This window comes from Equus caballus, chromosome 26 (genome assembly GCF_041296265.1).
Source record: "Equus caballus isolate H_3958 breed thoroughbred chromosome 26, TB-T2T, whole genome shotgun sequence".
NCBI lineage: Eukaryota > Metazoa > Chordata > Mammalia > Perissodactyla > Equidae > Equus > Equus caballus.
Window position 1 is genome coordinate 45,019,454 of NC_091709.1, and position 22,281 is coordinate 45,041,734.

Below are 22,281 nucleotides of genomic sequence, written 5' to 3' on the forward strand. Positions count from 1 at the left end.
TTCCTGCAGGGCCAGTGTCATCTCAGGTGAATTCTGCGTGGGTCAGGCTGGCTCCGGGGTCTCGGCTCTTAACCTCTCTCCCGTGAGATCTCTGGTGTGTCGAGTACTGAGAACATTCACAGCGCCACACCCAGCTTTTCTGACTGAGTGCCTTAGCTCTGCCTGCATACGCATTGGCCTTATGTCAAATCCTGGGTTCTTCGTCTTTTAAGACAGATAAGGGTATCACCCTACATAAAGTAAATAAGGGTAACTGAAACTTTATAATGCCTTACAAAGTTTTCACACTCTTTAGTGCCTCTTATTTACAAAACCAGAAGTAGTTAGTGATGATGCTGTTGATTCCAGGAACAGTTTGAATTATCTATAGCCCATATGTCCTAGCACATTATAAGCAAAAGAAAATGAGAATTATTTGCTTATCTGGAATTGATCACGAGGGGTTGTGAATTATAAAGTGATTCACATTCTTTAATGTCGTTTGTAGAGAGGCGTGACGTGTCGTGTCAGATTTAGGCCACCATAACTGTTCAGACTTACCTGTAATCACTGCTGACACATTATACTTTTCTGATTTTAGTATAGCAAAAAGGAAAAAGAGGGAGGTGATGATGCAAACAGGGCCGGGAGGAGGTGGGGTCCAAGTGCTGCTCCTACTCCAGCTGCAGCCTCCTAGCTGAGCCTGGCTGACAGGTGGGCCTGGGCCGTGCCAGCGGGACACCTCTGGGGGCACTTCCCCCAGGCTGGGGGCTGGGCCAGGGCAAAAACCTGAAGGCAGGGAGGTCCTCAGGCAGAGTCTGAGCTGCAGGAGCCCTGTGCCCGGGGGCATGGTGACATTGACAGGTCTGAGTGGGGGTGCCCAGCCCCCCCCACACACAGGACCTTTGAGAAGAAAGCTGTACAATCCTCAGTGGCAGATGGAAAACACAGCCTGGAAAGCTGGAAGCGCATACTGTGGCTTTGGGTGAGAAACTTACTATCTGGAAAGTTCCAGTGTTCCCAGTATTGTGTTATATAGAATGCAACTCCAATGAAAATCTCAGCAGTGTCTTTTTCAATCAAATAACATAATCTTAGAGTTTACATGAAAGAATGTCCAAGAATTAATTACCAAGAAAAGTGTGAAAAAGATAACATTTTTGAAGCCTGTGGTATTGCACAAGAATAGACAAAGAGGTTAGTAGACTAGAATAGGAAAAAGGGGCTGTTTGGCAAAGGCGCTGGGCAAAGTATAGCTTGCTTAATGAATGCTGCCAGCACAGGTAGTTACTCACCCAAAAGGAGTAAAGTTGAATCCCTAGCTTATGAAAAATGCATGGATTAAAGATTTAAATGTAAAAAATTAAAAATCCAAGAACATTATGTCCATCTTAGGGGTGTGAAGTTGGGAAACCCAAAGGAACGGGAGACAGGGGACAAAGAGGCGGTTCCCAGACAAGGGCTCTGAGTTTCCAAGAACTGGATGAACTGTGTGCAAGCCTGCTAGTATTCACAAATGCAGCTAAAATGACCGCAGACCACTTTATACCCACCAACTGGCAAACGCTTAACAGAGTAAGAGCCCCGGTTGCTGGCAGTGCTGGGGAGAAAAGACTTTCCATGAAGCGTGAGTATTACAGCCTTTTGGAAAGCATTGTGGTAACACCTGTTGAAATAAAAAAATACACATCCTTCAGTCCTTTGACTGGGATTTCGCCCATAAAAATAAAAGTGCCTGGGGGCTGGCTCTGTGGCCGAGTGGTTAAGTTCGCGCGCTCCGCTGCAGGCGGCCCAGTGTTTTGTTGGTTCAAATCCTGGGCTCGGACATGGCACTGCTCATCAAACCATGCTGAGGCAGCGTCCCACATGCCACAACTAGAAGGACCCGCAATGAAGAATATACAACTATGTACCGGGGGGGCATTGGGGAGAAAAAGGAAAAAAAAATCTTTAAATAAATTAATTAATTAAATAAAAAAATAAAAGTGCCTGTACTTAGGAGTGTCTGCATAAGCATCTTTATCATAGCATTGTTTGAAAGGAAAAAAAACGCTGGATATGATGTGAACGTAATCAGCAGGTGAAAGTTTGAATAAATTATGGCAAATCCACATTGTGGTATGTGCAACTACTTAAAAAGAATTAATTAGAGCCAATCCAGTCAATTCGGAAAGATTTGCAGGAGGTATTTTGAGTAAGCGTAAGGTGTACATAAGTCACTGTAGATTGATTCCAGAAACAAACAGTGACGGGAACGCATCCCTGGGTATTTGGGTGTACCTGTGAGTGGGTAATGTTCGCATGTGCCTGTGGCGTTCGCTCCGTTTCTGTGGCACTTGTGATTGACTCAGACGAACTGACCACATCCACGTGCTCTTGTAAATGGGCACAGCTTCTTTCATCTTCCTGCTGGGTGCTGCCTCAATCCACTCACACTGCTATAGCAAAATACCAGAGGCTGCGTGCCTTGTAAACAGCAGCAACGTGTTACTCCCAGTTTGAAGGCTGGGAGGCCCAGCTTGGGTGCCAGCATGGTGGGGCTCTGGTGAAGGCCCTCTTCCAGCTTGCAGATGGCCGCTGCCTTATGTCCTCACATGGTGGAGGGGTCGAGGGAGCTCTCCGGGGTCCCTTTTATTAGGGCACTAATCCCATTCATGAGGGTTTCACTCACCTCCCAAAGGCCCCACCTCCTAATGCCATCACCTTGGAGGTAGGTTTCAACATATGAATTTGGGGAAAACAAACATTTAGACCACAGCAGGCACCAAACTGTCATTTCTCTTCTAGGACTTCTTTTGGATAGTGCTTTGGAGGGTTGTTTTAATCCAGAGCCTTATAAAAGGAGTGTAAAGGATGAGCTAAAATAAATGGACCCACACAACCTGATGAGCCATAGAAAGTTTACCAAACACATCCAGTTCATATGGATTATGTATACACGTGTGTACACACACGTGCACATGTGCGCACACACTCAGCTCTCACTAGGTGTCGTGAGAGGTGGCGTGAAACTGACACGACCCTCTCCTGGGTTTGCTGATGAGGCCTGCACCCCCGCTCTGACCATCCTGCCCTTCCTGTGGTCGCCTCTCGGCATCTTCTGCACCCCTTGCAGATTCCCGCCTGGGCTGCCTCAGTTACAGAGAAGCAGCAGCGGCTCTGAAGCCTGAGGGCCAGGCAGAGCTGAGAGCCCAGGAGGTCCCCAACCCCTATTTTTGGAATGAATGAGTGAATGAAAGGAGAGTTTCTCAATGTGAAGTTGCCAAGGCTCCGAGTTGAAGGAACGGAGTCTTCATTAAATGTCCATTCGTATAAAAGATACTTGTGCCTAAGTGACGGCCTGGATCTGTCGAGTGTAGAACTCACGGAGCTTCAGTCTGCTCCAGTGTGGGCTTTGGAAAGGACGTTCCTGCTCCAGCTGCCTGCCCATCGTGCAAAGGATGCCCTTCTGCTGCCCAGTGCTGGCAGAGGGGCTCAGATGGGAGAGGGAGCCTGTGGATAGGAGAGGAGTGCAAATGCCCCATGTCCCACTGTTGGCTCCGCCCCTCCCCTGCACACATTGCCCTGTGACTTCATGGCTGTTTTCTTCTTCCAGCCTGCCGACACCTGTCTTCTCCCACTCCCCACCTTCCAATCCATCTGGTGTTTTGCTGTTTATTTTGTTGTTGCTGTTCCATTGTGTGTTAGACATTTTGAAATAATTGTGAGGATCGTGTACCTAGAATGTTGTATTCTGCTCTTCCTCCTTTGGCATTTCACAAACGTTTTCCTCAGTTGCCAGGTACTCTTTTGATTAATCGACTTTTAATAACTGCCTGGAGTAACACGTGGATTAACTTTATATGTTACCTGTTGAAAGGCACTTGTGTAAAACGTTTGCAAAGGAGCCTGCTTTCATGAATGCAAACGTCTAGCTCCCCCTGAATGATTTTCGTGATAAGAATTAGTTAATCTTGTGGGGGTTTTCTGATCAGTTCATCTTAGCTTCATTAATCCTTGATTTTCCATTAAACACCAGGTTTTGGGAATAAAGTTCATTGAAATATTACAATATAGCAGCATTGTGGAAAACGAACACGTGACTATTTGGCTATCCTCAGAACCCTTTACGCCGGAGTAATAATCTTGTATTGCTTTTGGTGCAGCCTTTCGACAGGTTGAGGGGTGGAGACTGCATTTCTAACGTGGAAGAGGAGGGCTGGGGAGAGAAAGGAGCCGAATGAGGGCAGGGGCTGAGTGGAGTCGCTGTGCGGGTGGACTCCCACACTCACAGCTGCCAGTCACTGAGCCCTTTCGAGGGCTGGGGACCCGGAGAGGAGCTCTCTCCACATGTAGTTGATCTTTACAGCAGCTCTGGGACAGGCCGGATTGTACCAGCTCCATAACTGATGGTAGGGAGTTCACGTGACTTGGCCACGGTTGGAAGCCAGCAGTGCCACCAGGATCCCAGCTCAGAGCCCAAGTGCCTGGCCAGGATGCTAGGCCGCCTCTCCTCACAGGACCAACCAAAACAGAAAATCATTTCTGCTCATTTATGAAACAAAAAGGGGTCATTTCTAATCTTTTCTGTTTCTCATGGACGGTTCCTCCCTGGGAATGTTAGATGATGAAAGATGACATGAAAATCCCATCTGAAACAGTGTCTACAGCATTCCTTTTCTCTTGCTTCCATGTAAGGCGTGCGGGAGAAACCCCACTCTAGCCCTGCTCACTGGCTCCCTCCCCGCCCACTTGAGGCTTTCTGGGTTAAAGGTGGATGGCATCGGTGAAGCCTCAGGGTCTGGCCCACGTGGCTTCCATGAGGAGCAGCAGGAAAGGTGGGCAGAAACGCCTGACCTCCGAGGGTGATGATGGGGCAGGCATGAAACTGAGAGCAGGAGATGCTGAGAATGCCTGCTTCGTACGGAGAGGAAGGGCGGTGGGCCTCCCCGGGGCTCCATCCTGAGGTCGTAGTCACAGCCACGTGGGTGAGCGCTGGGCTCAGGCAGGAGCAGGGGAGGGCCCCTGAGCAATCCGAGATGACCCAGCCCGGCCTGGGGAGGATGAGACCTGCTGAGGAAAGCAATTTGGCAAATAGCTACTTGGAATTTGTAAAGCGGAGCCCTTGCCTAGTTTCTTAGATCAATGTTTAAATTATAGCCGAACAGCCCAGTGATGATGACAGAGCCACATAACCACAGAGCAGCTGAGTCCTGCGTGCCATCCCGGGTCTCAGTGGCCTGTGTCCATGTAAAATCCAGAGGTGTCCATCCTAGGCTGACCAGAGACCTGACAAGGGCAGCCTTTCAGAGGTGACCAGCCTCTTTGACGGCTCCCGCCTGAAGAGACCGGAGATGCACAAAGCGAAGGTGGTGGACAGCACTTGTGGTTGCCCCCCACCTGCTGGACGGGGGACACTCCTTGCCCCTGCTCTGTGTCCTGACCTTGGGGTAGATGCTCCTTCCGCGGCCAGCTTTCCTCGCAGCCAGCCCTCCAGGCCTCGGCCTCTCTAGGGTCCAGCTCACTAAAGGACACCTCTTTCAGGACCCTGCTGCCCCTGAGGGCTGCCTCCCTGGTCTTGAGGACACCTCCTTTCTGCCCTCGCTCACACCTGATGGATTGGTTCATCTGCACCACTTGTAGCGAAAAACCCAGAAAACGCACAGCAGGAGAGAAGTGGGAGGCCATCTGGGGAGGGGATGCATGTGGCCACCAGGCTTTATGGCAGATGCGTGGAGTCCCGTCTGTGGCCTCCTGTGTGTTATGGAACAAGTGACCTGTTATACAGGTTGCCGCATTACAAGATGGGGCCCGGCTGTCGTGTGGCGCTTTTCTGGAGTGTCAGCTCCTCTTCCTAAGGAGCGCCCTAAGGAGGAGGCCTGCGCACAGCCCCTCTGCCCACTCCTCCCCATCCCTGGCAGACCTCCCCATCCACAAGCTTGCCTCCAGGCCCCACTGCACTGCCTGCCATTTCTCGTGGGCCACCCTGTCCCAAGCAGCAGGCTGAAGACGTGGTGTCCAGCCTCACAGATCCCAACAGCTGTTCCACAGGTGAGGGCACTGAGACAGGGATGGGCGCACCTCGCCCAGGCTCTCACCATCAGTCAGTCATGGGGCTCCCGAACCTTATCTTCCCCTGCCACACACTGCCCCGCCCCCAGATGAGCGCCTGTCTCCTGCCCTGCTTGCTGGTTCCTTGGAGAGCTTGGTGGGCTGGTGGCCTTCTGCCTCAGCTTTCTATTTTACTGAGGTATGATTTGCACATAGTACACAGATCTTAAGTGTCTACCCTGGCAAATATTTACGTGCTCACCCAGGCAGTGATTGCCTAGGTTGAGGTCTGGCCCCTTTCCGGCTCCCCGAGGCTCCCCGCGCCCGGTCGCTAACCCTCCTCCGGGTAACCGCAGTTCTCGTCACTGTTCCCGTGGGTTCATTTCCTGTTCTTGAACTTCGTAAATGGAGTCCCACCATTTGTGCTGCTTTGTGTCTGGCTTATTTTGTGAGATTCATCCTCATTGTTGCGTGGACCTGTAACTTGCTATCTTGTATTGCTGGGCAGTATTCAGTTGTATAAATCTAGCAAAATAAATCCATTCTTCCATTCTGGGCGGGGGGTCTGAGGATGACAGGCAGTCAGCTTTCAGCTGTGCAGCTGCTCTGAGTGGTCAGTCATCTTTAGATGGCCCTGTACGTGCTGTGTGTGTGCCCAGGAGAGCCCGAGAAACCGCACTCACGGCAGACATTCCATGGGTCATGTAGACTGCCCCGGATGGTGCCTGCTTCCCCTGAGAACGCCGTCACCTTGGAAGGCCATTGAGAGGGCCAGCTGCTCTTGCGTGGCGCCCGCTGAGCCTCTCCTGAGGGTATCCTCTCCCTCTGGTTCTGTCCTCCCCATGCCTGTCCAGGGTGAGCTCCACAGGTACTGTGCTGCTGTGAATGAGGGCGAAGTCGAATTCAACAGCCAGAACCAGAAAGCCGGTGATGTCCCCCCTCACCAGCGCCCAGACAACGAGACTGACTGCGGCTGGGCCCCGTTTGGTGAGTTCTCCATCAGCCACCGTGCTGTCCAGTTACTGAAGTGGGCCGTCCCACAGGGCTCCTGCACATTTGGCGAGTGCCGGGACAGGGCTGGCGTTGCCTGACTTCCAGCCTTGCCAGTTTGCGCAGCACTGACAATGTTCTTGAACGTGACTGCGTCTCCAGGGACAGCTCTGTCCCATCAGTTCTTCCCCCTTCAGTTGCCTCTGCCTCCACGGGGCCTGTGTGCCGAGGTGTTGCCACCGGAGAAGAGAGTCTCTTCGTGGGCTGTAGTTGTCAAGCCTGGAAGTTGGGACTGGCAGAGCATGCACTGTGGGTGGAAAGGAGAGAAATCCCAGAGGTGTGGTGTGGGGCTGGCCTAGGCGGCGGGCGGGGTGGGGGAGGCTGAAGGAAAGCTAGTGTGACGTATGAAGCAAAATGAGTAAACCACATGCTCACCGTGAGCAATGGGGATTTTAGCTACTCCTGTTTATTTAGTGATTATTTGAAAATGTGGCGACTTTATTTCCCTTTGTCGAGAAGCCAAACAGAAGATGTGCTGCCGTATTTTCTGTATTCAGAACCACCCTTTCTCCTCTGAGTCCACCACCCACACTTGGAGAGCAGGCGTTTTGTATTTTATTGCCCCGTTCCAGAACACGAACCGATATTTAGTGAAAGCTGACAGTCTCCGCCTTTCCTGTGATTTTCCCCGTGTAGATCGGGACAACTACCAGCAGCTGCTCGGGGCCCTGGATTACTCCTTCCTCTGCGCCTACGCCATCGGCATGTACCTGAGGTAGGTCTGGGTGCCTTCTCAAGACCCTGGCCAGCTATGGCCCGCTCAGTGCAGAGCGTGTCCAGTGTGCTGCAGGACATAGGAGTGCGTGAGACCAGCCCACCTGCAGGTCGCCTACCTTCCAGTCTCTTCTCAGAGATGAGGATAAAGAGAAAGCCAGCGTGTGTGTGGTGCTGTGTCGGTCAGCGTGTGACCGTGATGCAGCACATTTAGACATCCTGGGAGCTTTGCTGATCAGGGCAGACTGTTGTGGATGGCCTCGTGGCCCTGATGTTGAGGACACACCATGACCCTGCTGGGATGTGGTCACTTAGGAACAGGGTACTGGCAGCTCCCTGTGATGCTCAGCAGAGCGCATCCTCTCCTCTGGTTTCAGGGGCCGCCATCTGTGTTCACATCCCAGATCACTAATTCTGCCTAGTGTCAGAGCAGTTTACACAGTATATGTGGGCAAGCCCACCTGGATGCCCGGCTCAGCCCAAAAAACGCACCTCTCCTGGGTGCACAGAGGCTGTGTGGTGTGGCCACTGGGGATGTGGACTCCAGAAACACCCTCCTGGGATTTGAATCCTGGCTCTACCACTTGCTTGTGTGGCTTTGGGCAAGATACTATCCCTCTTTGGGTCTCAGTGTCCCCTTTGCAAAATGGAGGAAATAGTTCTTACCTTGTAGGATTGCAAGGAGGAGTAAAGGAGAGACTCACGTGGAACGCTCGGAACAGAGCCTGACACGGTGGGTTCCCAGCATTGCTACAGGAGGTTGTGACCCCTCCTGAGCTGACCTCGGGAGGTGGAGGGTGTTCTGTGGGTAACGGGACATGCGGCTGCCTGATTAAAACTGGCATTGTGGCAGTCCAGCCAGGTTTAAAAACATTATAGGGACTAAGTCCTTTAGCCCAAGAGGCTTTTCTTCAGAGACAGAGATCCTTAGAGCTTTGAGACTCTCCGGGATCCCTGAAAATGTTAGCTTCTTCCCTGAGACCACGCAGAGTGTGGCATCGTCAGGACCTGGGCCCCCCTGGCTCAGGGCCCTTCTGGGTGGCTGGTGCCCAGTCAGGCAGCTTCTGCTGATGAAATGGATGGCTCCCGCTTTACTCTATTTGCCTACTTGTGTTGTGCTGCGGAACTTGTCCGAATGAATGAGAGAATAATAGCCGATACGAAGCCTGAAGCGTGTGGTGCACCGCAGAACACGAGCCCCACTGAAGGGAAGTGCGGTGTGAGCCTGGGTTTCTCAGGGCCTGGGGCACCCGAGTTCTAAAGACTGCAGTCTTACTGCACACCAATGATCTATAGTGTAAGAAGACCCAAAGGTTGGAATGTGTTTTTCTCAGTTACTAGGAAACAGTATTTAAACGTGGTTCTCAGCTGGGAGTGCTTTCTGTTACCTAGGAAACATTCAGCAATGTCTGGAGACATCTTTGGTTGTCACAGTTGGAGAAGGAGGTGCTCCTGGCATCTGGTGGGCAGAGGCCAGGGATGCTGCTAAGCATGCTACAGCACACAGGACAGCCCCTCACCACAAAGCATTACCCGGCTCAAGATGTTAAGAAACCTGGTTTAAATAAAGTGATTTTATTGTTGCTTATTTGTTGGCAGAGATAACTTTTCATGCAACTTGCCAATGAGGGTTATTACACAATTCTAGTGTGAAACCCACAGTATACTCATGACTTAGCAAGAGCGTACAGTGCTGCCTTGCCTGGCCTTCTGGTGACATCATGGCATATGGCTAGTGAAATGGCTTGTGTAGTAAATGAGATAAGTCAGTATGGTGGGCACCTTCATTAGCCCAGGTCATTCCTGGCAGGTTCAAGCAGGCGTGGGGTGGCCTTTAGTACCTGTGTGAGTCTGACATAATGTGGGATGGCGTCCATTCCGTTAGGCCTTTTCTTTAAAAACTTTTCAGTAGAGATGAAACTTGGACCCAACGTCGTATAACAAGCAAGACATGCACAGGAGAACATTTCAAAGCCCTGGCTGGTGGCCCCAGCTCTCAGGAGGCCCGTCTGACTCTGCCGTGTGTTCTGTGACCTTGGGCAGATCAGCCATCCCTCTGGGATGTGTTTCCTCGTCTTTGAAGTCAGCGGGTTGAAGTGGTTAACTCGTTTTGCTCTGGAATGCTCTTGAATTTGTATGTGATCAGTTTCTACTCAGCTTAAAACTTCACCGGAATGTTGTTTATAATTTTAAATTACTTCCTCTGCTTTCGTATTTTAAAAGGTCATTTGTGTGATACTAGATAGATCTTTCTTGTCTGGTAAATCCAGAAGGAAGAGCTCTCTGGTGTATTGAAAGACCGGCATTTTGGCGATGGTTCCCAGAGGACTGCTCCCCGGCAGGCAGGTGTCGTTCTTCATCCCCTTTCATATTTACCTGACTCCTAGAAAGATCATGCGGGAGAAAATGAGACCCACAGAGTTTTGACCCACAAGGCTTGCAATCATTTGTGATTGTTCTGCAGTTGTTTGTTCGCCTAGTAAGTCACAGTGTTAAGTTGCTCCGTAGTGACATTTCCTGTCAGGCAGTAGAGAGTCTGTTTCCTGTGGCTGTAGGTCGTGTGCTTGGACGGTGTTGGAAGCCTGTCAGATACGTGCCCCAGCGTGAAACTGGGGACGTTTCATCCTCACCGGCGCCCCGGCGCTGCTTCGTTGAGGCCCCACCGCCTACCAGGCACTAACCCGCGTTTGTCTCCTTGAGCCCCAGCCAGCTCTGGGAGGAAGCTCTCCAAAGAGGTCAGCTCTTTATTGAGTCACGTTGCGTTCAGGAGGGGCGTAGGGGCTCTTCCTCCAGCTTTCCGACCTTCCCCTAAAGAAAAGCTCTCTTTAAACCAGATGGCAGTGCCTGTGGCAGCGGGGGTGGTCGGCAGAGCCCGTCCAGCCCAGAGCCTTAACGCGGGTGACTTAAGGACAGCTCGAAGGCCAACAGACTTACTCAAGGGCACAAGTGGTCCCTTTTCGTGACGTTTGTCTATAGTTTAATGGTTGAAATTTTAAAATACTGTATACATTTACTGAATATTGCTTATATAAAAGCAAGATTAACTAGCAGGACAAGTTTTTGGTTTTTTAGTGGACAGCCATCATATGTAAGTCATAATTCGAAATTTATTATTTGACAGTTAGTGCTTTTACTAGAAATGAAAAGTCTTAAAAGCTGTCGTCAGTTGCCAATTTCTAGTTAATCAATACTCTACTGGGAAACAGTTGTGATAAAATCTTCCTGGAAATTATAGTGCTTTAGAGTTCTAAAAGCTCAGAGAACAGCGTGGAAACATCCGGAAAGAAATTGCTGGTCATTACATGATGGGTGTGTTTGTTTTCTCACATTTGTCTTTCTGTTTTCCCAGTGGCATAATAGGGGAGCGCCTGCCTATCAGGTATTACCTAACCTTCGGGATGCTGGCCAGCGGCGCCTTTACTGCCCTGTTTGGATTGGGGTATTTCTACAACATCCACAGCTTTGGATTCTACGTCGTAACTCAGGTAAGGTCTGGGTCCTTGCTCACCATGGATGGGGTGTCCACAATGAGCTGGACATGGTGTTTGTCACAGTCCCCAGCTCTGCCGAGAGAGAGAAGACAGCAGATGATGGAAGTGGGGCGGAACTGTGTCTTGTCTGACGTCAGGGTCAGCACTGGCATATAAAGGCCCTCTTCTCTCTTTGGCTCTGAACGTCCGGCAACCGTGAAGTGTCCTTAGATTCCAGAGCTGCCTCTTAAAAAATCCTGTCCCTATCCAGCAGGGGGGCCGAAGCTCAAAGCCCTCATTTTTTGTCCCCACCCCCCCCCCGCCCCCGCCCACTTATTTTGATGAGCTTGAGATGTTCTGTCCTGTGACAGATTTGACCACTCTGGAGCAGGAGGGTTGGGGTGTAGTGAGGGCAGGAGGAAGGGAGGACTTTGGAGTCGTCAGCTGCAGGGTGGGGATGGGGCCAGTCGGCAGGGAGGAGAGGAGAGGGCGTGCTGGTGCTCGAAGGGAGTGAAGGCCGAGAGGCTGGGCGGGTTTGCCCTCCAGCTGGGCCCACTGTCCTGAACTCTTGGCTCTGCCCCTCAACAGCCTTGTGTACAGATGTTGACTGGAAAAGGAAAATGACTTAAAATAATGGTGCTCAGCTTCTGAGGCTCTCCAAATAGCCGAGGGGGGTGTTATAAAATCATTAAAGCAACTTGTGTGTGATTCGCTTTTAAAAATTTTGCCATAGGACTTGAAAAAGTTTGGCTGTTTTAATTACAAAAGTGATTCACTTTGTAGTAACATAGACTATTAGAAGGAAGGAAAAATCAATTTCCCAGAGTCCCTGCGTGTTCCTGGAGAGAAGGCCAAGCCTGGCTGGCCCAGGGCTAGACCAGCGGCTCCCAGACACTCCCCTGGAGAGCTGCTCATCCCCAGCGGGGGTCGTAGGAGGCGCTAGGCTGGACCTTGTTTCATGTCGTCTCATAAAGTTGCCCCTGGTGCTCCCGAGACTAAAGCAGACCCACTTCCCCTTCCTAAATCCCTTTTTAACATGTCGGCTCAGGGCGCTCTTGAAAAGCGGACGGATACTTTCTCCAGGCGCTAGGTCGAGGGCATGCTCATTGCAGAGGATCGTTAACAACAGTACTTTCTCCATGATACAAGAAGTGAAAACAGGCCAATCATAAGCTATATTTATGGTACAGTCACTGTTCTGTAAAAAGAAGAAAATTTTTTCCTAAAACGTTTTAGAATAGAGGGAGACTGCAGGGGCTGGCCCCATGGCCTAGCGGTTAAGTTTGGCACACTCTGCTTTGGCAGCCCAGCTTCAGTGCCTGGATGTGGAACGACACGACTTGTTGGTGGCCATGCTGAGGCGGTGACCCACACACGAGATAGAGGAAGACTGGCACAGATGGTAGCTCAGGGGGAATCTTCCTCAGCAAAAAAAAAAAGAGAGAGAGAGAGAGATTAGAAAGCTTGGCCCCAAGCTGTTAACAGTAGTTAATCTCCTAGCAAGAGATTTTCTTTTCCTTCTTTTCTCTGCTTATTCTAAAATTTATTCAATAGACGTGTATTACTTTTGTGATAAATATATGTATGTAAATTGTTTAAAACACACCTTCGGCTGTTGAGGCTCACATTGAATAGGGTTCTGCCCTCTTCCCCTTCCGAGAGTCCCAGCGGGGCTCCCAAACTTCTGAAGAACAGAGAAGAGGCCGCTCCCGCGAGCCTGGCGCCAGGCGGCCCTGAACCGTGCTCCCCCTGCAGCGAGTCTTCTCTCTCGCCCTCTGTCTCAGATCGTCAACGGACTGGTGCAGACCACCGGCTGGCCCAGCGTCGTCACTTGCCTCAGCAACTGGTTTGGAAAAGGAAGGTGAGAACAGGCAGCTGTGTTTCCAGCAGCTTTTACTTTTTAAAAGATTCTGCCGAAAGTCGGACCACTTTATTTTTAGTTTTTCTTTAGATTTATTGCAGGAAAAAAGAAAACACTTTAACTAGTCTACTCTATGAAACAAGACTGTTGAAACCTCTGGGACTTGAGGCTCTGAAATTCAGGTGGGGCCGTGTGCCAGGAGATGCCTTCGCTGTGGTGGGCCGGGTTGAGGCTGTGTCAGTCTGCACAGCTGACCAGCAGCGTTGGCTTTGCCTGGCCTCCTGGGCACCTGGGAGCAATGCAGAGTTCAAGGCCCCCCAGGTCTTTGGAAGCAAAGGCTACACTTTCACAAGACTCTAAGGTGCATGGAAGTGTGACAAGTCCTAACGGGGTCACCCACTGCCAATAGCAGAGCTGCCCCCGCCTCTGGTGATCTGGCTGTAACGTCTGTGTGACACGCAGCACAGTGCGGCCAGGCCCAGGGCTGAGAAGTGTGGCAGACACTAACCAAGATGGGGAAGCTGCCGCCTGGGGCCTTCCGCCGATGCCCTGCTCCCTCCATCCGGGCTGGTCAGCAGGAGCTTCTGTTATGGGTATTTCAGCCCACGACTGTGCTGAGATTGCCGAGGCACAAGTTTAAGTTTGGGGCCTTCCAAGAATTTCAGGAAAAGCCTCTTTCCTCTGTTTAATCGTAGAATAAATGAGCACTGAGAGAGATGTGTACTTACACAGCCTGAGGCTAAGTACAAGCAGGACTCTCCTGTGAACACCTCTAGTCCTGTGGCTGGCAGGAGTGTCTGCACTGCCTGTTTGTTTATTTCTACACGAGCTCTCGCGTTGCAGGCAGCATGTCCTATGCAAGTGACCCGTTTGAGCTTCTCGACATCATTTGCCGTCTTGTGTTTTGTTGTGTTACAGGCGAGGTTTGATCATGGGGGTCTGGAATTCCCACACCTCCGTGGGCAACATTTTGGGGTCCTTGATTGCTGGCTACTGGGTGTCCACGTGCTGGGGCCTGTCCTTCGTCGTGCCTGGGGCCATCGTGGCAGCCATGGGGATAGTGTGCTTTCTCTTTCTCATCGAACGTAAGTACCGGCGGCCTTGGAGCTGACCCACCCCGGGGGCTTTGGGGCGCATTCTTAGGAGAGCGGCTGTTGCTTAGTCCTATGCAGGCATGTGGTCATGCTGGCCCTCCCCTTGCCAGTGGACTGCCTGTCTCAGGTAGAGACTTCCCCAATTAGCCATCCCTCTCCTGGTCTTGCTGGGTTTTCGGCTGTTTCCTGATGTCTGGGGCAACCTTTGTTGAGCTGCTTTCTACCCTGTCCCCCTGCGCCGCAGCCTTCCCTCCCGGCAGGTGTGTGTGGTTTTCCCCGTGCTTGGGGGTCTCTCAGCTTCCTCAGGCCTGCACGTTGCTCACCTCCAGGGCTGGAGCGCCTGCCCGCGTGGCCACCCCTGCTCGCCCAGTCCTGTGGCCACACCCGGGAGGCCCCGCCTGCTTGTTTGCTTTCTGGTTAGCCATGGTTTGCTTTCTGGTCATGTCATAAAGCATAGTGTGACTTTAGACCGTAGATCCTAATTAGGTGAGAAGTGTTCCCCCAGAAAATCAGATTCTTTGTTCCATTCCAGACTCAATATCAAACTTTTTATTTAATTGAGTTTGAAATTGATTTTTAAAATAGAGATCCTGCGGGACAAGGCTTCTTAACTATGACACCAATGGTGCAGAGGCTGTGCTGCCTTCGCTGTTGAATGTGGGGGTGTTCTAATCCCACGAGCTATTCTGATGAGGGACAGTTGGCATTTACTTCTTTAATTAGACTGAAAGCAAAATAGGATCGTGTGGTACTAGGCAGCTCCCCACTGTTGAGCCCCAGGTGGGGGTGCTCCAGGTCAAATGACTCCACCCGTGCTGGGCAGTGACTGTAGCTTCCCCTGGGCGTTCCAAGCTGCCGGCTTTATCGTCCAGGAAGGTGAGGCATGTTCTGTTGAGTTTCTCACTTCTTCTTCTTGTTGCTAAAGCTAGCCTTTTAAATTCTAAGATAACCACCCCCTAGCCAAGGAGCTCTGAGGCTCCAGGCCAGCCTTGTCTGCCAGCGTTCAGACAAGGACTTGAGGCAGGCCCACCGGGGGAGCAGAACGGGCTGAGGCTCACCTCCCAGTTTCACCATTTTCTCAGCTTTTAGCAGCGTCTCAAAATGGCCAGTGTGAGTGAGTTGTTAAGAGTGGTATTTTGACTCCCTCACCAACATGCCAACCTGTGGCATCCAACTGTAGCTTGAGTGTCACCAGAGTTCCGGGAAAGGCCCTTCGCATCACCTGTTTTCCTCCAGGCTGGCTCCCCAGCACCTGCCCTCCAGGTGTTCCTTCCACGTCAGTCACCTGGGGAACAGGCTCTTCCTCCTCACTAGTGCCGGGGCCCTGGGAGGTCTGGAGTCCACAGTGGCTCTTATTTTCTTTGCGGCAGGAGGCGTGAGCCCCTCTGCTGGCCTGGCAGGGGTCCTAGCACCACCCCTGCTCAGCTGTCATCCTGCGGGGCCTTGTCTCCTCCAGGGCAGGATTTCCCAGAATGAGGAAGCTGTGGCTTGGTCTTCCCTAATAAGATGAGAGCCTCCTTCCCACCGATCCAGCGTTCAGTGGCTTCGTGGAGTGGGGGCCGAGCTGAGAGGGTCTGCACAGGGGCAGGCTGGACCTGCCTTCCCATCACTGCCCATCACCTATTGTCAGTGCCTCCCTCCTATTCCGTGGGCTGACCTGCGGCTTCCCCCTCCTGAGGTGTGGTGACCTTGGAGTGCTGTTGCTCCCCTCCCGGGTCCACTCTGAGACAGAACTGCAGCTTCCTCGAAGCCCGCCAGGCTCTGAGGCCGGGGGACCCCGCCTGTAAGGTTTTCCTGGGAGATCTGACTGACCCTGAAGTGGAGGACAGATGAGTGCATTCCGGCCTGTGTCTGCCCCCTGCTCTCAGCTGCCCCTTGGCTCTGGGAGGGAAGAGTGGCAAGCTGGCGCTGACAGGGAGTCTCAAGGCACCGCAAGCGGGCAGCGGGTGCTGTGGGACTGAAGGCCTGGCCACAAAGGCCATCCTGTTCTGTCTCCACTCATCACATTCCTCTGGTTGGTGGGGGGTTTCTTACCTATGGTCTTAGCCTGTAGCCATTACTGGTAAGTGTATGGTTGGTTATACAAGACCCTCAAGGTAGCTCCCTGTCCTATTCTTACCAGTACCACCAAAAACTTCTTCTCACTGCTCCTCCTGCCCTGCCCACCCCACACCAGCATTCTTCGTGGATCCTCAGTGCACTCTGGTCTCCCAGCAGAGCCCTGGGGCATCCCAGTGTATCTCGCCCAGTCACCTGACGCCGGTTCTCCCTCTGCTCCGCTCAGGTTGGCCGTCCTCGTCAAATGCCCCCTGGCTGCTCCCTCTCTCCCCTCCCAGCTCCCGCTCAGGCTGGTCCCCAGGGCCTGGCTCACAGCCCGCAGAAACCTTCTGGGCCTGGTGTTTCTCCACTTTCCCACTGAATGTCTTCCTTTTGAGCCTGTCCTTCGCTGTGTTCTCCCACTGGGTGTCGGCTATGCCTCTGAGGTTGCATCTACCCTCTCGTATTAAAATCTGAGGTTGACTTTGTTACAGTCACGTGCCGCATGATGACATTTATCGACGAGGAACCACGTATACTATGGTGGTCCCGTGAGGTTAGCACCCCAGAGCCCAGGCATGTAGCAGGCTGCACCATAATCCAGGTTTGTGTAAGCAAGCTCTGTGACGTTCGCAGCACAAGAAATCACCTAACAGGGCATTCCTCATACCTGAGCCCCATCAGTGAGCGACGGTGTTTACATTGGGTCTAAGGCTTCTTTCAGACTCTCCTAGCAATTACGGAGCTCACACTCTGTGGCTCTCCTTCTTCCCGTGTCATTATCAGGACATTTCATCAGGGGTGGGGGGTGGCTGCCAAATACTGAATGCCTCCTGTGTCCCAGGCGCCATGCCAGGCTCGGGACACATGCTGTTTCACGGATTTCCAAGGAAGGCCTGAGTCTCGGGGTGCTCACTCACCTGCCCAAGGTCACACGGAGAGTGGTGACCTTGAGGTGTGCTGAATGCCAGCTCACCTATTCAGGCTTTCTCAGACTTTGGCCATGGACCCCTTAGGTCCTTGGGATGTGTTCTTGTGGGTTCAATTAAAAATTTTTGTTTCATTTAGATGATAATCTTAAAAAACAAAACTTGTTAATTATAAATGTTGTCTTCTCTTATAGAGATAATATGCATTTGAAAGATATTTTTGTACAATAGGAGTTTGGGTTCTTAAGTCAGTGTTTCTCAAACTTGGGTCCCTGGAACTCTGGGAGATAAAGATTATTCTTGGGGACTGGGGGAACTCTTTTCTTTAAAAAGCATCTGAGAAATACCATGTATCGTGTCTTCTCAGCCACATCATTCTGTCATCTGAGGCTTTCCCTCCCTGTTTCCTCCTGATTAAATGGGTGATTATCAAGGCTAATGGGACCCGCTCTGTCCCCGCCCGCAGCCCACACTCGCGTCTTCGCTGCGGATGCTCCAGTCCTCCACCACTCCCGCGTTCCCTCCCGGCCCTCCTTCCCCTGTGCCGTCCAAGCACCTGTGGGAGCCTGCATCCAGGTCCTTCTCCACCCCCCCTGGGAACTTAGAGGCCCTGATGAGCACCCCCACCCACCAAGGAATCAAGAGCAGGTCACCAGGGCCCCCTCACTCTGGCACGCAGGCCAGACGTCCCCCATCTGCTCTGTACCTCTTGGCAGGGGGACCCCATCACCACAGTACAGCCCCTGATCCCCAGGTGGGCCTGTCTACTCAGACCCGCTCCACTGTCTGGGGAGCCCGGCTCCATTCACCCCCGTCTCTCTGGGGCCAAGGTCTGGAGGGGCCCCTCTGTGCCCACAGCTTTGAGAAGGACTGCCCTGCGCTCGCTGCTGTGCTGTGCCTCTGAGATGTCCGTTTTGCAGCAGCTCCCCCGGCTGGCGTCATTGGAGGAGGCATTTCTGTAGCCCTCCAGTGAGGGGACCCCAGGCACCAGGGCCCTGTGTCCATGAGTGTCTCTGTGGGCAAGGGGAACCTGGTATGCAGGCTCTGAACCCCTTTCTCCTCCTTCTCACTCAGGGCCGGCGCGGGCCCTTGTAAAGGAGGCCTCTCTGACCTGACAGGAGCAAGCTCCATGGGCCAGAGGCCACCTGTCAGCCCCAGTCCACCCTAGACACAAGGCTTGTCGATCCAAAGGGGGCTGCTCTCTGTCCTTAGCAGAACAAAAATAAGGCCATTGGACCCATCCTGCCAAGAAGAGTCGATAACGTGTTCTTTGCCCTCGTGACGGGGCGGGCACGTGTGCGTGAATGCTGACAGCCAGCTGTAAGTAATGGTGAGCAAATACTGTGCCCAGAGAAGAAGCCCCTTTGCAGATAGGAAAGACAAATTCCATGTGCATCGTGGTGGTTTATTTCTGCGCCCTGCTCATCCCTAGTCACTGACCCTGGGGTGGCAGTGAAGGCTTCCGGTGAGCCCCTTCTCGTGACCGGCTGAGGGCCCAGCTCTCTCCTGCTCCTCCTTTCTGCCTAGGGCGAGGCCCAAAGGTCAGGGCACCTGCTTGTGGGTCCCTCCAGGTCTTCTCATGAAGCCACTCTCAGCATGTCCCCACCAAGGTCTTGTGTGCTAATGTCCTGCAAGGTGAAAGCCGAGAAGAAGCCATAGCGTGGGGGGCTGGCCAGATCCCAGGAGGAGAGGAGGCCTCCTGACTGACTTGGGGCATCCCAGTGTGGCTGCAGAAAATCACGCAAGTGAGTGGAGACCACACGTCTCAGGTGGGCCGTCCAGACCCCCAGCGCTCCCCCTGCCCACCGCAGAGGGCAGGCACGGAGGGCCTCCAGGCCGGCAGAAGTGTGCTCAACTCGGTGTGGCCCTCCACAGGCGTCACCCTCTGCGTCACCAGGGAGGGACCTCGGCTGTGGGCAGTTTAAAGCCCTTAGCTCAGTTTGTTTCCAGGCAGTTAAACTGTTTAACCCAAAGTTATAAAAAGGCCAGGATTCTGGGTGGTGGGGAGAGAGAAATGAAGCCATTTAAAAGGCGGCCTCTGGCTTCTGAAGAAGTGGCATTTGCCTCCCCCCGCTCCCCGTGCCTGTAAGTCTGGCTGTGGTCCCACATCTCCCAGTCACAGGTCACTGGTGTAGTTTTCAAGTAGGAAAGTGAAAAAAGCTTCTGCTTTTGTTGCTTTTCTCGTGTCCTCCTTCCCTCCTTGGGTTTAGATAAAAGGCATTTTGCTTTATATCAAGATAGATGCTTTGTTCCCACTAGTTTTTATTTCTAATTAATTCCATACATTTTAAAACTCAGCCCTGGTGTTATTCGTGACCCCACTACTCTGATAAACTTTCGTGTTTTTGTATTTCCTTCTGATGCTTATCCTTTAAACGTATCTGTCGTGGCCAGTCACCGTGGTGTACATGGGCTCTGCTCATTGTTATTCGTTGCGTGTGGAATGCTTTCCACGGAGCACAGCCGTGTTCGTGTTCCCGCATTGCAGTGTTGGGGTGGCTTCGCTGCACCCGCCTCAGTACAGGCCTTAACAGTCACAGGGCCCTGAGGAGGGCGGGGGCGTGGGTCCTCGGCCGCATGGTTGGGCTGTGCCTTCACCCCACCCCATGCTCCTCGGATGTTGTCTTTTTTCTTGAATTGTTGCTAATTCAGTAACAGTATCAGATGGTGTCTTGTTTGGGTTAATTTCTTGTGTTAGTGAAAACTCCGGCCCAGGGTTCACGTTGTCACATGTTTGGTGTTTCAGATCCGAGGGACATCGCCTGCTCTTCCACCTTGACAGCGGTAAGGACTCGCTCTCTGCTTCTTGTCCTCTAGGACAGTGTGCCATCTGCCAGATGTCTCATGACTGTCACCAGCCTGGGCTCGTCTGTGCAGTGTCAGTGGGTAACAAAGTGTGAACATGAGTCACCCTCCAAATACTGGCAGTTTCAGGGAAGGGCTGATGATGACAGTCACAACAGAAACTCGGATGGGAAGCTCAATGCGGTCGGATTAAGGGCTTCCCAGCAGAGGGGACCCAGAGGTCAGGGACTGGCCGAGCCTCACGTGGAGTGGGGACACCCTGACTTTCACCAGCTACCTCGGGAACTGGGGAGAGTTTGGGCCCTCACCTTCCACCCTGGAACATCTTCTGGGGATGGGAACTAGGCACCGAGTGTACAGGGACTTTAAGGAGGGGGCGACTCTTCCTCATGTACTGCTTTCAGGAGTCCGGGAGAGTGCGCCTGAGCATAAGCGGTTGTTTCTGCACCATGTGTATGATTCAGGATGGGCGGCTGTGTCGTTCAAATCCTCCCTGAGCCCGCTGAGCTCCTGGGGTGCCCGGCTGCCCCAGGATGCTGTGGGGCCGGGTAGCTCAGGGGGATGGCTCCTCTTCCTCTTTCCTCCTCTCAGGGGTTGGTCACGGCTGGAGAGATCAGCCGGATTTCTGGAGACACTTCATCAGCTTCTGCAGACAGCCCCCAAACTTCTTTTTCCCACAGGAACTGTATCTACCTTCTGTAGGATGCTGCAAAACCCTTGTCACGGGGCCTTCTCAAGAGGCCCCAGAGCCCTGGGGTGCTGAGGGCAAGTTTGGCCAGTTCCCCACCTGCCACTGTCCCTTCCTACCTTTGCTTTGTTGTAAACGGAGCTTCTGGGCGGAGCAGAATGCATGTGCGAGACGCTTCAGTGTGACTTGCGCTACATAGAGCCACGTTCCAGGATGTTCCCATTTGAAGGTGCTGTCCTCTGGGCCAAGTTCTTATTTTTTCCGATATTTTAAAGTTTTTGTTACGGAAATTTAAAAACATGTAAAAAGAATAGTATAATGGACCCCATGCACCCATCACTCTGCCCGTCTGTTTCAGCAATACTTCCGATGCTTCTTCCCCCACCTCCTCAGGATGAATTTTGTAAGCAAATACCGCCATATTATTTTGTCTCTGACTACTTCAGTATATGTTTCTAAAAGATAAGGACCCTTTTATTAAAAAAATATATATATATATAACTACTATACCATTATGACACCTAAAAACAATGGTAAAGAATAGAAAAACAATAGAGAAAGCAATTAAACCAAAAGTTGGTTCTTTGAAAAAATCAACTAGATTGACAGGCCTTTAGACTGACCAAGAAAAAAGACAGAAGATTCAAATTACCAAAATCCGGAATGAGAGAAGGGACAGTAGTACCAACTCTACAGGAATAAGAGTTATAAAGGGCGACTATGAATAGCTGTGTGCTAACAAATTAGATAACTTAGAATAAATGGGAAAATTTCTAGAAAGACATAAACGAGCAAAACTGACCCAAGAGATAAAAAATCTGAATAGACCTCTAACTAGGAAAGAAACTGAATTATTAGTTTAAAAAATTTATTACAAAGAAAAGCCCAGGATCAGATGGCTTCATTGGTGAATTCTACCAGACATTTAAAGAAGTAATACTAATTATTCACAAACTCTTTCAAGAAATAAAAGAAAACACTTCCCACCCCTTCTGTGAGGTATTATCCTGATAACAAGGCAAAGACATCGCAAGCAAAGAAAACTATAGATCAATATCTCGTATGAATGTAGATGCAAAGCTCAACAAGATGCTAGTAAACCTAATCCCGCAACATATAAAAAGGATCATACACCATGGTCAAATGAGATTTATCCCAGTGATATGCGGTTGGTTTAATATCTGAAAATCAATTAATGCAATGCTCCATATAAATAGAATACGGGACCAGAAGCATGTGATCATCTCAATAGAAGCAGAAAAAGCGGTTGACAAAATCTAGCAGCCCTTCGTGATAAAACATTCAACAAACTGGGAGTAAAGGGGACTTCCTCCGTCAGATCAAGGGCGTCTGTTCACACCCACCACTGACCTCACACTCAGTGGTGAAAGACTGGATGCTTTCCCTCAAGATCGGGAAGAAGACAAGGATGCATGCTGTTGCCATTTCTATTCAGCGTTGCGTGGGAGGCCCCAGCCAGAGCGTTCCGGCATGCAGATTGGGCAAGAAGTCAATGAAATGAAAGGCAGGCAGACTGGACAAGAAGTAAAAGCACCTCCATTTGCAGATGACATGAGCTTGCATATAGAAAATCTCAAGGAACCCACCAAAAACTGCTAGAGCT

The 22,281-nt window shown here is 51.5% G+C and overlaps 1 protein-coding gene across 21 annotated transcripts in view; it reads left to right on the plus strand.

Moving 5' to 3' along the window:
* The window catches only part of SLC37A1 (solute carrier family 37 member 1), a 79,765-nt gene that overhangs the window by 28,644 nt on the left and 28,840 nt on the right, over positions 1–22,281 (plus strand). For all 21 annotated transcript variants that reach the window (XM_070252115.1, XM_014736395.3, XM_014736393.3 and 18 more), the window contains 6 exons: positions 6,864–6,996; positions 7,696–7,774; positions 11,123–11,258; positions 13,028–13,104; positions 14,023–14,189; positions 19,911–19,948. In XM_070252115.1, coding sequence (XP_070108216.1) covers positions 6,864–6,996; positions 7,696–7,774; positions 11,123–11,258; positions 13,028–13,104; positions 14,023–14,189; positions 19,911–19,948 — 630 coding nt within the window. The remainder of the gene's footprint in view (positions 1–6,863; positions 6,997–7,695; positions 7,775–11,122; positions 11,259–13,027; positions 13,105–14,022; positions 14,190–19,910; positions 19,949–22,281) is intronic.